Raw genomic sequence first — 14,485 nt, 5'->3', positions numbered from 1 at the left:
TGTTCTGACTCATTCTTAGGCAATCCACGCTGTACAGCTCCTGGATCACAGCAATCAGATGAGCGGGGGGCCTTTCTTATTCAGAGGACCTGCCACATTTGTTTCTTGAGACCATGTTAAAAGCGGCCCTCAGGTCAACGGAAATTGCATTTAAATTCATAAGCTTAAGCACTGTGTACTTTACAATCAGTAAAAATAATCTAAAACTTTAGTCCACAGCACATTTATGCTTCTGAAAGCCAGCATGAAACCCACTGATTATTTTGTTCTCATTAGCCTGTGCTTGAGGTTTGGCACAGGATTACCTTAGCAAAGATCTTTGCTGTTGAATCCAGGAGCGAAATAGGTCTGTAGTTTGCTGGAGAGTCCCTGCCCCCCTTCTTGTAAATTGGTATAATGACTGCTTGCTGCTAGGTATGAGGTACTGTGTTCACTTCAATAACTGCGTTAAAAAGTTTATACAGTACATGTAATTTTGATATGAAATATGGTTATAATTTTGAGAATGTTAGTTTTGTAATTAATTATGCATGCTATACATTTTGTGTGAAGTTTTAATCAAAACTGATTGTATTAAGGAATGTCCTGGTCTCCTTGCTGGAACAGCCAATTATATTAACAGCTCTTTCAGGGAAGGGTGTTTCGCAACATGTTTTAACCACACCCTAGTTTGTCCCCCCCCAAAAAATAAACTATCAGTGCAGTATATTACAGACCTACTGCCATCTTTCTCCACAGACCTCCAGAATAGGAGTACTTTAGGGGGGATTCTGACTTAGAGGCGTTCAGTCATAATCCCACAGATGGTAGCTTCGCCCCATTGGCTCCTCAGCCAAGCACATACACCAAATGTCTGAACCTGCGGTTCCTCTCGTACTGAGTCGGATTACTATATGCAACAACACATCATCTGTAGGGTAAAACTAACCTGTCTCACGATGGTCTAATCCCAGCTCACGTTCCCTGTTTATTGTAGTTGTAATTTATATAGTGCCTTTTACCATTATTACAGTGTCAATGCGCTAGTGGTGGGAATGTCCTCGGGGACTGAAGTCCAGAATGTTGGAGATCATGGAGTAAGATTAGAATGTGTGTGTGCATTTGGCTATGATAAGGGTTAGCAGGGCTGGCTCCAGTAGAAAGCAAACCACGAGATCAGGCATGTGGATGGGTGCTGAGAGGGGTCAGGAGATGGCGTGAGTGCCAGAAACTCGCTATGTGTCCAGCTGGGCTGAATTTGTCATAGGTCTTCACTGCATACTGATGTCAGAGGTATTGAGGTGTAGTCTGGTTTAAGTAATGGGAGCAATTATGTGAACAGCGAGACCTAATTTGTCATAGTCGTTGCTGTATTCTGATGGGTTCTGGTGGCCATGCCTGCTGCCAGTGTCCACCGGAGTGGTGCGTTTAAATGGAGCTAGAAATTAGGATGGAGATGTGTTGCATGTGCACCCGATCAGGTAGTGACATCCTCTGTTGATACTTGTAGCGGAAACAAAATTGTTAGCGACAGGCTAGGCTTCACAAATTGCCACTCGTAGAGCACAGGCTATACTTTCAAGCTCTTCCAGGTGGAGACCATGGCGCATCTTCACAGATAGTGTACGTGCACTAAAGCTTCACAATTGTTTCCTTTACCATGAAAGGCCAATCCTGAAGTTCATCCAGGCATGATACCCGGCCACCCGTCACGTACTTCCAGTGCAATTCAGGGCAAGTTCCTGATTGCGTTCTGGAACAATAAGCAAGGAACCCCCACATGCCCTTCATGGCCATGGTACAATTCCTCCCAGGACAATATATTTCCAGACATCACAATCTATCTGAATGCAGCGGTGCTGACTAATCATTGTGAGGTGCAGTGACTAATCAATCTTGTGACATTTCATGGTGTGAAAACGAGATGATGGCCTGTGTCCAGCTAGTGGTGCTTAAGGGATCCAAGGTCATGGTTGGTATTTGATAGTGTGTGAGGTCAGGGCCGCCGCAATAACGGCATGCGCTGCCAGGAGCTGAATGTTCATATGCTCGGATTGGGAATTGGAAGATTAGGGACGGGTTTCAGGATAATGTGGGAAATAGCTAGATTTTGAGGACTTTTGTCATATGTCATCCAGCAAGACACTCCTGATCCCTGACGGCCCAGCTTCCATCCAGAATATAGAAAGGATTCCACATTACTGACTGTATGCAACAATGCTTTCCAGGTGGATGATATGGGCAGGTGCACTCTATTCTGTCTGCTAACTCTCTCAGCCACACTGAATTCAGTAGATTATGAGATTACAATATGCAGGTTAGATGCATTACTGAAAGAACATGCCTTTCAATGGATCACCTCCGTTTTGGCAGGAAGAACATAGAAGTTGGTTATTGGGGCTTTCCAATCAAAAATGATCTCCACCTACTGTGGATTGCCATGGGGTTCCCACATTTTACCTTTTCTTATTAAACTACATAGTTTACTTCTATTTGAATTTATGTATAGGTTTAAAGTAGTGTACCAATCTGAGGCGATCTATGCACAGTTATATAACAGCATCACTAATCTTACCAACTAACAATGACTTAATGAGCCATTACCTTTATACCATCCAAGCTTAAATGAGATTCTTATCCTAGATCCCAGGACCACATTGGATTACCAAATAATCCCCACCCCCAAAGTTATCTTCCAGTGTCATGTATTATTTTCATTGCTCAAGAGGACAGAGCCATTGTGGTGGGTGCCATGATTAACCATACCTGGATTATGTGAATGCAATATTTGCGGGATATACCACATTTTTAACAGACAGTCTACAGGTGACACAGAATGCAGCAGCCAGTCTCGTTTTGGGTTTCTCATTCAGAGACCATGGGCCTCATTACACGTTGTGCGGTAAAAATCTCAAATTACCGGCATGGCGCTCTTAACGTGTCCGCCCTCGCAAGAGGGTGCTAATAATTACGAGTACGCGGACACGAGCATAGCGCCATGCCGCTAAAGACCCAAAAAAGTCACTTACCGCCCTCGCCGAAAGTGCAGATGGCACCTCTGCCCTCATGCTGCATGCAAATAGCGGTCACCGCAATTAGCGGTGAACGTTAAATTGCGGAACCGGAAATAGCGTCATCGCACAGGAATGGGAAAGAGCACGGCGGCCATCTTTAAAAACACAATCCATTGCCATCCACTGCCCCCTGGACCTGTTTGGAGTAGGTTGCAGTTGCAAATCATCAGGGACACCTTCAACATGCCCAAGGCATTTAAAGAAAGCACCGACAGGCAGCGCAAAGAAAGATTTACATCAGAGGAGTTGAACATGCTGACCCAGACCCTGGCTGACAATGCCGACGTTGTCTTCGCCAACGGCATGCGGCGGCCGACACTACTAAAAAAAACATCTGGGATGAAGTTGCGGTGAAAGTCAGTGCAGTCGGCACCAGCACCCGCACTGTGCTTGAGTGCAGGAAAAGGTGGAACGACCTCAGACTGCAGGTGAGGGGCATCCTTGCCGAAAACTACTGAATAGCCACTGCAGGTGGAGCCGGTTCACCCATCAAACTAAAGGAATGGGAGGAGACCTGTGGAAACCTAATCGCAGTGGAATCCATTGAGTTAGTAGGCAAGGCGTGGGAACCACTTCGGATGGAGGTGAGTGTACACATGAAAGGATGCTATGTGAATGTACTGTTCCCCCCAAATGTGAGCCCAGAATCCTCTCACGCATGGACACACATCCACACATGCATCCATCCCTGCCCATGTCAGTGTCAGACCCAAACACACACACATGCACACATCACCAGAGACAAGTGCCAAACACAACCATGCATGGATGAGGCACTGAACTGACACATCACCTGCATCCACAATTATTAAGTCCCAATGGCCACAACTGCATTATTGATGTATTGTGCATGAAGTACATAGAAAAGTAACCAATGCCATCCCCCTTCTTGTCCCTGACAGGCTCACATACAGACGGTGAGGATGCCGCAAATGCATCCCAGGCACCGCCTACAAGTAAGAGACCAAGGGCACAGGACTCTGAGGACACCCCCACGACATCAAGGGTCAGGGGGGGAAGGTTCCACATGATGAGTGTCAAGCATCGGAGGAGTGCCACTGCCAGGATAGAAGTAGCCACACCACTAACTACAGCCCCACCACCGGAGGTGAACCCACAACCACCAATACCAGCCACCAAGGGCCCACCATCAGCTGCGCCAAGCTTCACCTGCTGTCATGGATGCATCTGAGGGCACAGCAGCCACTACACCATCACCCAGCACTGCCCTCGAGCTGGCCACCATCCGGCAGCGTCAACAGGAACTAACTGTGCTGGTTGGCCAGCATGTTGAGGAGGCTGCCCATCTCAGGGAGGATATTGTGGAGAAGGCAAGGCACTCCAGTGAGAGGATGGAGGCCTGTACTGACAGGCTGTGTGAGGAGATAGTCAGACTTAGGGAGGTCCTCACTCGAATAGCAGACACAATGGACCGCCACTTCACACCACCAGGACAGTCTGCCACGTCGTCATCTGCCGGTTCAATGCAGACAAGCCCCCTCCGCCGCTCAACACGCACCACCAGGCGCATGTCTGGCCATCCTCCAAATGCTGCTGCAGACAATGGCCAATAGGGGGTTTATGGCGATTCTTCTGCGTGCATGGCCCAACGCAAACATGGCAGGCACATGAGGAACTGTTGTGGGTGGAAGGGTGTTAGGGGTCTGTTGTGGGGGGTGGGTGTAAGGGTGTTATGGGTCTGTTGTGGGGGGTGGGTGGAAGGGTGTTATGGGTCTGTTGTGGGGGGTGGGTGGAAGGGTGGTGGGATGTTTGGGGACATGCACTTTTTCATCTTTCCGTTACTTAATACACTGGTGTCTGATCAAAACACAGGCATGGACATCTTCATTGTGTTTGTGTACTTTATTGGCGACAGGGTCCATTGCGTGCTTCCAAACATACCCATATCCATGTGACAGCACCAAAACATGTTCCTCAGAATATTTGGTTGATCAGATGCTGTCTCACAGCACGTCCCTCCTGCCCATCCCCTCTTGCAAGACCTGCATCCCCTTCACCTCCGTCCTCATCACCATCATCATCCTCATCAGGTTCTTCTATTTCAACGTCAGGGGGCAATGGCACATTCCATCTGATACACATATTGTGCAGCATGACACATGCCATGGTGATCTTGGCCACCTTCTCATGGCCATACAGGAGAGCACCACCAGACCTGCTAATGCACCTAAACCGTGACTTCAAAAGGCCAAAAGTCTGCTCGATCACAATGCGGGTACGGGTATGTGCACAATTGTATTCCTCTTCGTGCCTGTTCTGTGGGTTCCGTACAGGTGTGAGGAGCCAGCTCTTCAGGGGATATCCCGCATCACCTGTATGGGGGAACGAATGGGGTCCTGTTACTTTTCACCTCAAGAGCGGCCTGTTCATATCACACAAATTGACATTGCATTGTGATTCAAGTACACAGTTAACAGCATACATGCAGATGGTCTGTGTGACAGCAATGTGCAAGGGTGAGCTCGACCCTGCAAGTAGACATGCCCCATTAATGCCTCCAACAGTAATTGACATGTCCTGGGTGAGGCGAGGTCTTAGGTGTCCCTGGGCCCAGGCAGATTTGGTTCCTCACTGCTGTTGTACTGCCATTCCAACATTGATGTTGCCATGCAGTGAGGCATCACTTCAGTGGTGGTAAAGGTGCGTGGTGAAATGCTATGGCTATGGCTAGGGCTGATCCCTTTGCATGCATCATAGGGCACATTGCATTATTGATGTTGTGTTGGACTGATTCCGGATGACTATCTTGATGGCACGTATGAAATCTGGGTATTTTGTGGCGTGGAATGTTGTGCAATGTGTATGTGGATGGATGTTTGATGTTACTAGTCCTGAAATGTCATCTGTGTTGTGTAGCTCATACTTGCATGTCGGTTCATCTCAAGTACGTTGCGGCCTTCCCAGATGGACATTGGCGTACATCTGTTTGTGAATTTTGCAGACAGACGACAAGCTACACCCAGTTGGAGTATGTATCTCCCCCCCGCCAATCACACCCAGTTGGAGTATGCATCTCCCCCCCCCCCCCCCCCCCCATCACACTGCCATGTGCTTGCCCTACTACTCACCAAGTAGCCACGAACGTTGTGCGGTTTGTCGCTCCATGTAGCGTGGGATAGTTGAGTTCCGCAGGACCTTGGAATCATGGGTTGATCTGGGAAATCGGGCACAGCAATGTGTGATTATCTTTTTGGCGTCACATACCATTTGGACATTGATGGAGTGGAATTGCTTCCTGTTTCGGTAGACCACTTCATTGCGATGTGGGACCACCAATTCCACATGTGTACAGTTGATGGCCCGATGCAACTTGGGATGCCTGCCAGTGAATAGAAGCCAACTTTGGTGTTTGCAATCTCCTGGGCAGTCCGTGGCATGGATATGTGTTCAAGTGCATGCTTCAGGAGGGCATAGAGTACCTGGTTCAGCGTGCGTGAGAATACTGGTTGGGAGATGCCATGCATCTGGCCCACTGTATGCTGGTAGGTGCCTGTGGCCAGGAAGTGGAGCACAGTCACCACCTTGAGTAGAGGAGGGATGGCAGTTCTGATGTCTATGAGGCTCACAATGTCGTCGTGTATCATGTCCACAATGCTGGTGATGGTATCCCGGTCCAGACGGTACAGGGTGTGTATCTGCTCAGGGGTTAGGTTAAATGGACTGGCTCTGATCCTGGGGATTGGTGGGTGCCTCTGTGGTATGATTAGGTGCCGTGGTGGTGCTTGCTGTGCCTGTCTTGCCCTCCTCCTCCTCCCCCTGCGTCTCCTTTGTGCTGCCTGTTGTTGTTGCAGCTGTGCTGCAATCATGTCCTCCAGCCCATGTAATGCTGATAGTATTGGAACCATCTTGGTGTGGGAAGGGGTGTGGTGTGCTCCTTTTGAGCTGCCACAGTCTCCATTGCCTCCACCTGTGCTGATTGTGTCCGCCTGTGGCAGGTGGGAACACTGCTCAGTTCTCTTAACGTGTGGTTCGCGATGCCGGTATTGGCGCAATGGCGGTAAGGGGTTTTGGGGGCTTTACCATGCCGCTATTGGCATGTCCACTAGCCTTGTGATGCTGTGCTAATAGCGGCATGGCGTAATTTACGGGATGGACGGTCGCGCGCATGCGGCCTGTCCGCTATTAGTGGCACCGTACTTAGCCGCGCCGCTAATGGCGGTGAGGCGGGTCGTAATCCGCATGGGGATTTAACGTTACCGGTATTCTGTTACCGGTAACGTTAAATCCATAACGCCTACCGTGTAATGAGGCCCCATATCTCAGAAAAGAACAAATTACTTACCCCTTGTAATGTTCTTTCTACAGGATTCTTCCAATGGATTGTTTCCTCCCACAGGTTGCTCATCTTTGATAGACTCGCATAGCAGTTTTGAAGATGGAGGTGGGAGAATGGATTGTTAACACATAATATTGTTCAGAACAGCTCTTCCAAAGCGATCATCCCGGCCCTAGAAGGTGTCCAAACAGTCATTCTTTGAGAAAGTTAGTAGTGAAGACAAAGTTGCAGCATTGCAAATGTCCTGCACTGGTACACCTCTTTGGGGAGCCGAAGTGGTTGCCACTCCTCTAGTGGAATGGGCTCTTAGGCTTTCAGGGACACTTTTTCCTGCAATGGGCTAGCACTCCAAAATGCAGAAGATGATCCAATGGGATAAAGGTATTTGGTCATGGCTGGTATAACCAATAAATAGTATGTCATCTAGCCTGACATTAGCCATCCTAGAAATGTAGAAACTAAGAGCCCTAAAAAGCTGGTAAAGGTTTTTTCTGTGTCATATGGAATTCAGACATCTCCAGCGCGAGGTACACTGGAGCTTGGGCAGTGCAGCTCAGCGTCCGAAAGCTCTCGTACGAAGGACGGCGCCATTCCGCACGGACCAATTCGTTTAAAAGGTTGCTCTCGGCGAGCTGTGACGCGACTATAAATCGCCAGTGATATTTCACTGGGCAGTCCCCCCGCATCAACCAATCAGTGCTTCAGCCACATCAGAGCCTTTCACAGAAGCGGATCACACACGTACCGTACGCTTCATTTGTAAGAAGCGCTACTAGCGGGGATTGCGATTCTCTTTCCCCATCTTGTAATCCACTACATCGTGGGAAGCCTCACGACCTGCTTAAGAATCATCCATGCCCATGAGCTTAAAGGCAACCTCATTTTCATGACCTTGGTTTATGGTAATCCATGGTGAAACCAGGAGCCACATTGCAGACTCATACCAATACGATATTTAGTATCTGTTTTGTTGTGATATGTGTTCTCAGCAACACTACCGTGAGTGTTGTTAATATACCAAGACTAGCACTGGTCTAGACATATAGAATTGTATTTTGTGCTGCATCAGTTGCATTTGCACAACAGTGTTCTGTTTTGTTTGTTGACAGCCCCTGACGAATTTCCTTCTAATATATTTTTTTCACCCGTTACATTTTGGAAAGAAACATGTTGGTATGAATTGTATGTATGTGGATGTATGAGTGATGGAGAATTTGAATGGAGTGTCAGACTATGTTTACAAGTTCAATTTGCACAGCACATGACACTTGCATCTATACCACTGACCTTTAGGCCATTGTGATTGAATACTTTGTCCTTTTTTTGTTCAACTGTCTGAAACACCCTTTGCACTGTTTTATTTTACTGATATTGCGTCGATTAATTTTAATGGTGACCTTTTGGTATTGTTTAATAATTTTTATCTTTTATATGTTAAATAAAATTGCTTAATTGTTGAAGTCTTATTCGGAGTGTGCTTCTGATTCTAATATAGCGGCAGTACTATCCGGCGATGTTGGTTCCTGGTGCCAACCATGGTCTTTACTGTGTTAACAGTTTCTAATAGCCCACCTAATCTTAATGTTTGTTGTAAAAGGTGCAGAACCTTAATGAGGGCCGGTTAGTAGTGGGCAGTGCCACTCCCTCAGCTTCCTTTTTGTGTGTAAAGGAATTCAGACATAACCCTGAGAAGGAAGGAGTGACGAACCCTCAAATTTACTTTCTCCTTGGAAAATATTGTTAAGGGTGGTTTACATGACAGGGCTTGTGGCTCGCTCACTCTGCAAGCAGAAGTGATGTCTACCAAAAAGATTGTTTTCAATGTTAACAACCAAAGTAGAAAAGAATGGAGAGATTCAAATGGAGCTCCCATTAAGAAAGTTAATACCAGGTTCAAATCATTAATACCAGGTTCAACAAGTCATTTTCATATCTGTAACAAGCGCCACGATGCCCTCTGGGCTGCCTGTGCGCTCAACAAATGCAAATAAATAAATAAAATGAAATCCCACGACGGAACCAGAAAAGGGACTGGTGGGAAAGTATTTGTCAGTCCTTTGAGGAATTAAATGTCAATTAGCATCTTTAAGTATGAGTCTTGTTCTGGCGTACGTTTAAAAATGGTTAACGCCACTAGGTAGCCTTGATGGTAGCCACCTTTAGACCCTGATGGGCTAAGTGCAGCAAAAACGAAAGCGCTGTAAGTGTATTGCAAGTGAAAGGATCAATAGCTTTAGCTCTGCACCAGCTGCAAAACCTGTTCCAAAAGCAGCAACTTAGTGCTTTTGTTGCTGGTCTTCTGGCTGACAGCAACACCTCCATCATGTCTTACAGGACCTCTCAGAAACCAGGCGTGAAGGTTCAGAGTTCGGGTTTCTGAGTGAAAAAGGTCTCCCTCTTGTGGAAGTAGGTCCACTGTCTGGGGAAGATGGAATGGAGGGCAGATGGACATGTCTAGAAGGTCTGTGTACCACGTTCTCTTGGCCCAATCCCGAGCAATCAGGATCATAGGCTTCCCAGACTTCCTCAACCTCCTGATTACATGAGGAATGACAGGGACTGAAGGGAACGCATACAGGAGTGGAAATTCCCAGTCCACTATGGACATGTTGAATTTCAGAAATTCCCTGGAGCTGAAAAAGCCACTCTTCTTGTTGATACTGGACACAAACAGATTCACTTGAGGGGTTCCCCAAAGGATAAAGATCTCAAGAAGGACTTCCTGAGCCAGCTCCCACTCATGGGAGAGTCTGCTCTGCTTGCTCAGAGCATCTTTTGTCCTATTCTTTTCTCAGTCTACGTGAACACTCGGCAGGGAGATCCTGTTTTGTAGCGCCCAAAGCCAGACCTGCATAACGTCTTCCTCTTTGTCTTCCTCAAAAATGGATCGAAAAGAATTGCAGAAATCTTTTTTCGACTGAAATCTGAAAGTCGAAGTTGGATCGGAGGTCGACATCGAAGGGCCCTTTGACTTCGATTCCTTCGACAAGTAGGGCACATGAGCCTTTCGCTTCGATGTCTCCATCGTCGCCACTTTCAATGCTACTCAAGATGACATCCCTGAGGCTTTCTGACCCAGGCTTTTGGCTGCGCTAATCAAAGTCTTATTTGATTCCCTGCCGGTCTTGAAAGGCACAGTGGGATCGTTAGCCTTCTTCAGTTCTTTCGAGGGACCAGGATTGGTAGTCTTCAAGTCCATCATTTTTTGGACTGAACTTTTCTTATTCGGCCGATGAAGAGGTCTTATCGGGAAAAGGTACCTGATGCTTGTTGGGCAAGGAATCGGAAGATGATGAGCGATGACATCGTTTCATCAATTGCTTTCATGACGTCGAAGAAGAAGAGTGGAGGGAGTCGCTCCTGGATCTCCAATGCTTAGAATGTTTAGAGTTTTTTGGGCCATTCTGGAGGCACCCGAGACAAATTCTGTGCGGATCAGTGATCGACCTCTTTGAGTCACAGAGTCCACACATCTCTTAAAGACTGTCTTCGGCGTAGACATTGTGAAGATTTACTCAAAAGTAAATACATTAATTGATAGATTTGCTGAGGCGAGTCGAACTGTTCAGAGAGCATGCTGTGCCTGCAGAAAAACAGAACTGAGGCAATGGGAGCAATGCATGCTATTTATACAGTCATCAACGTCACGTCCGGACGCAGGAATGGTAACTGTCGAGGGGCATCGACTCGATGCCACACAGCACCCTCTGCTGTTGAAAGGTTTTACAAGACTGCAAAGCAGGATATATCAAAGATGAGGAATCCATGGAAGGACACAATCCATTAGAAATATAGATCTCTACACAGATGTGAAATAAAAGAGATGTGGGATTTTGGCCATAAATATCTGGCTGACAAAACTGAAAAAAAACATTAGGTCTACGAGACCTTCAAACTGTGTTTTTAATTCTCCCAAAGCATGCTACTCCACCTGAAGAGATCACTGCTTTTTCAGCTGTGGTCAGTGCCAATGAAACACTCTCCTGCTGGGCCTTAGACTAGAGCCTAACCAGAAGCAGTTCAGAACAAACTTGAAGACTCTTATTTCCAAAAATGAACACTTACAGTGATGAACAGTACAAATAGGCCATTTAGTTCACAGTGGCTCTTTTACAAATGATCATACTCTCACTCACTCAATCAATCACTCACTCACTCAGTTGCACCACTTAATAAATATAACATTTCTTTCAACAGATAAATATGATGTTGAACATTTGGAATCAAATACATTTTCTGCATCCATTTTGTGACTTTGTGAGATAACCAAGGTGGGGTTCTTCAGTCAAATACAGCGCAGGACATCAGCTAAGTTATATGTATGTTTATTACCAGTTGTACACTTAGCCCAAGTGTAATGCAGGAAGTAACACTGGCCCAACAACACTCCAGCTGAGGTCTCGCTCTAACTGTCAATCTCACCCATCATAATTCAAAGATACCAACATTCCACATGAACATGACATTCCACTGGGAAACTGGGGATCCTGCACAGCACACACAGCTAACCAACCACAGCAAAGTAAACAACAAATGCTGTCCACCAGGTACAGGAGATAGCAGAATGTCTAACAGTGAGAACTCCTAGCCGCACCATTCAACGGTACCGAACAAACAACCACACTCGCCACCACTCACCATCACTGTAACCAACAATGGTAAAACACCCATAGGCAAACCCCCGACTGTAATCACAGTCTAAACTCACTGCACGACCCTCTGTCTGTAACCGACAGTCTATACTCCCACACCAAACACTACCTCGATGATTTTAACCAACAGTCTAAAGTCTAAACTCCACAACTGTAATCAACAGTAACTCTCACTCTCAACTCTCCTTTGTGACTGTGAGCCCTCAGTCAACTCTCACCAACTCTAAACTCAAAACCACTGTCTGTAATCAGTCAAGACCCGACTTTAACCAAATATTGAAAACTCTGAATCACCTCACAAGTAACCAACATTCTAAAGTCTAAATTCCACGACTGTAAACAGTCAAATCCCTAATCACCACACGACCTCCCGACTGTAACCAACAGTCAAATCTCTAAACTCAATACACACCACACCCCGCGACTGTTACTAACAGTCAAAACTCCCGCTGTACCGAACAGCTGTAACACTACACCTACCTTGCCGACTGGTAACCAACAGTCAAGACACCAGCTGTAACCAACAGCTAAACACACCTACTGTACAACCAGCATAATACTAATATACACATACACACACACACACACACACACACACACACACACACACACACACACACACACACACACACACACACACACACACACACACACACACACACACACACACGCAAAACAAACACAAACAACAGTAAATGAACAGATATCACAGATGCAGGAACAATTGCACAATATCCTGAACCACCTACACCTGTAAATCCAAACAAATGCACTCCTGTAAGGGAAACAACGTTAACATGAACAGTAAAACGCCCACATTACTGTCACGCTTGAGGAAGTGAATTTCCTGCACCCACATGTTCAAATTGAATTACTGAAGGTAAAACCCTGTTACTGTCCCAAAAAGGTACACTGCCTGCATGACATCAACACAGTGTCCCACAAGATGAACACCCCATACCCACAAGTCCAGATTCGCCCTAAAAAGGAAATTAACGTTAAGGCATGGAAAATGTGACAACAAAACATCACTAAAGCAAAACATATTGAACACTAGTGGGTAACAGTGCCACAACATGTACACTCACCCCAACACTACCGGCCCTGAACAAGATCAACCCATGTCCACCTCATTAACAACGCTAACCCAGAGGCCACAACACCAACTCACGAAAAGAAAATCACCAGCCTCACCCAAACACTTTGCTACTTAGTCGTCAGACAAGTTGAAGGCCTTCAGCTGGACATAAAACCCCCACAGATCAGGATCCAGCTCCCTCAAATTCTCTACAAAACTGCTGCACCTTGCACAGAACACCTCGCAGAAAGTCTTGCCCACGGTACAGATGGGACATCTCCCCATGTCTAGTGGCTCACCGGAGACTGGAGACTCCATTACAGTCCCTTGCTGCCTCTTACAACCCCTCTTTTGTTCCAGTTCTCCCCCCACACTCACCAACTGGAGACTTCATTAAAGTCCCCTCATGCCTCTTTGCCCCCTTCCTACCAGAACCGCGGCCCCAAACCGGCTCCTGACATCCCACATCGCCAGCAGCAGAAAGCGATTCCTCTTTGGAACGCAGCATTCCACCAGACGCGGCTGCATCGCTGCTTGATGTGCCACTGACATCACCATTCTATTTGATACAGCGGATGGGAAATCTTCTCCGTCCACAAAAGGTTGCCCTCCAACTAGACCACGACCAAACACAGGATATTATGTCGGCTGCTCTCCCCGGCACTAGACTCCGATACTGTGCCACACTCCACTCTCCTCCTCATAATGCCCACCGGAACACTCCTCAATGCCGGGGACACCATACTCTGTGGTCCTTGCCGTGTAGGACACCTGCTCATCACCAGCGGACACGGCACTCCTCGGTGTCCCGCCCAGGCACCTTCCTGCGCCACCCAGCCCGCAGGAGAGCAGAGGCCTTCACGGAGGTCTTTGCCAAAGCCTCCACACACAAGGTTCTTCGATCACGACACACGGGCGGGGATCCTCGTCTGCGCCGCCTGGCACAGGACTCTGGCCCCGTTACTGCAGCAACTGTCACCAGGCCAAGGCGACCAAAACAAAACCGCCTGCTCTGCCCGGATAACAGGTCGGGAAGCCTTCTGCACTACCAGGCACAACACCTAGGACTGCTTCCCTTGTGCCGCTTGACTAACGGCACAGAACCCTCTGCACCACCCAGCCACAGACTGTAGAGAGGGCCCAAAGCAACCTCTGTTATCTGTATTGCAGGCCATGAAGCCGCTTTCTCTTATTGTAGACCGGCAATAACCTATCTCCAGATTTTTAATAATTGATGAGTTTGTTATGCTATTTGTGAAATGCTCTCAAAATCAAAAAGAGTTTCTTCTACAATACATGTGGATAAGTCATAAATGATGGTCTTATGAGCTGTGTTATTTTGCCAGATCATTAGTCTTTGTTAATTAATGCAGGAATATGGTTTTAGGCCACCTTTATGTGCTTA

The 14,485-nt window shown here is 47.0% G+C and overlaps 1 protein-coding gene across 6 annotated transcripts in view; it reads right to left on the bottom strand.

The window, feature by feature from the left end:
* Window positions 1-14,485, bottom strand: part of LOC138527196 (zinc finger protein 334-like) — a 445,682-nt gene that overhangs the window by 100,206 nt on the left and 330,991 nt on the right. Inside the window, exon 8 of one of the 6 annotated variants that reach the window (XM_069638316.1) lies at window positions 4,926-5,386. The exons of the other annotated variants lie outside the window; for them this stretch is intronic. Within the exon in view, the coding sequence (XP_069494417.1) occupies window positions 4,989-5,386 (398 nt within the window). The 3' untranslated portion in view covers window positions 4,926-4,988. Of the gene's footprint in view, window positions 1-4,925; window positions 5,387-14,485 lie in introns of those variants that run through there. 6 annotated transcript variants of the gene reach the window in all.

This window comes from Ambystoma mexicanum, chromosome 1q (assembly GCF_040938575.1).
Source record: "Ambystoma mexicanum isolate Mex_15411 chromosome 1q, UKY_AmexF1_1, whole genome shotgun sequence".
In the NCBI taxonomy this organism is placed as follows: domain Eukaryota; kingdom Metazoa; phylum Chordata; class Amphibia; order Caudata; family Ambystomatidae; genus Ambystoma; species Ambystoma mexicanum.
This window is presented reverse-complemented; position numbering and strand designations above follow the sequence as displayed.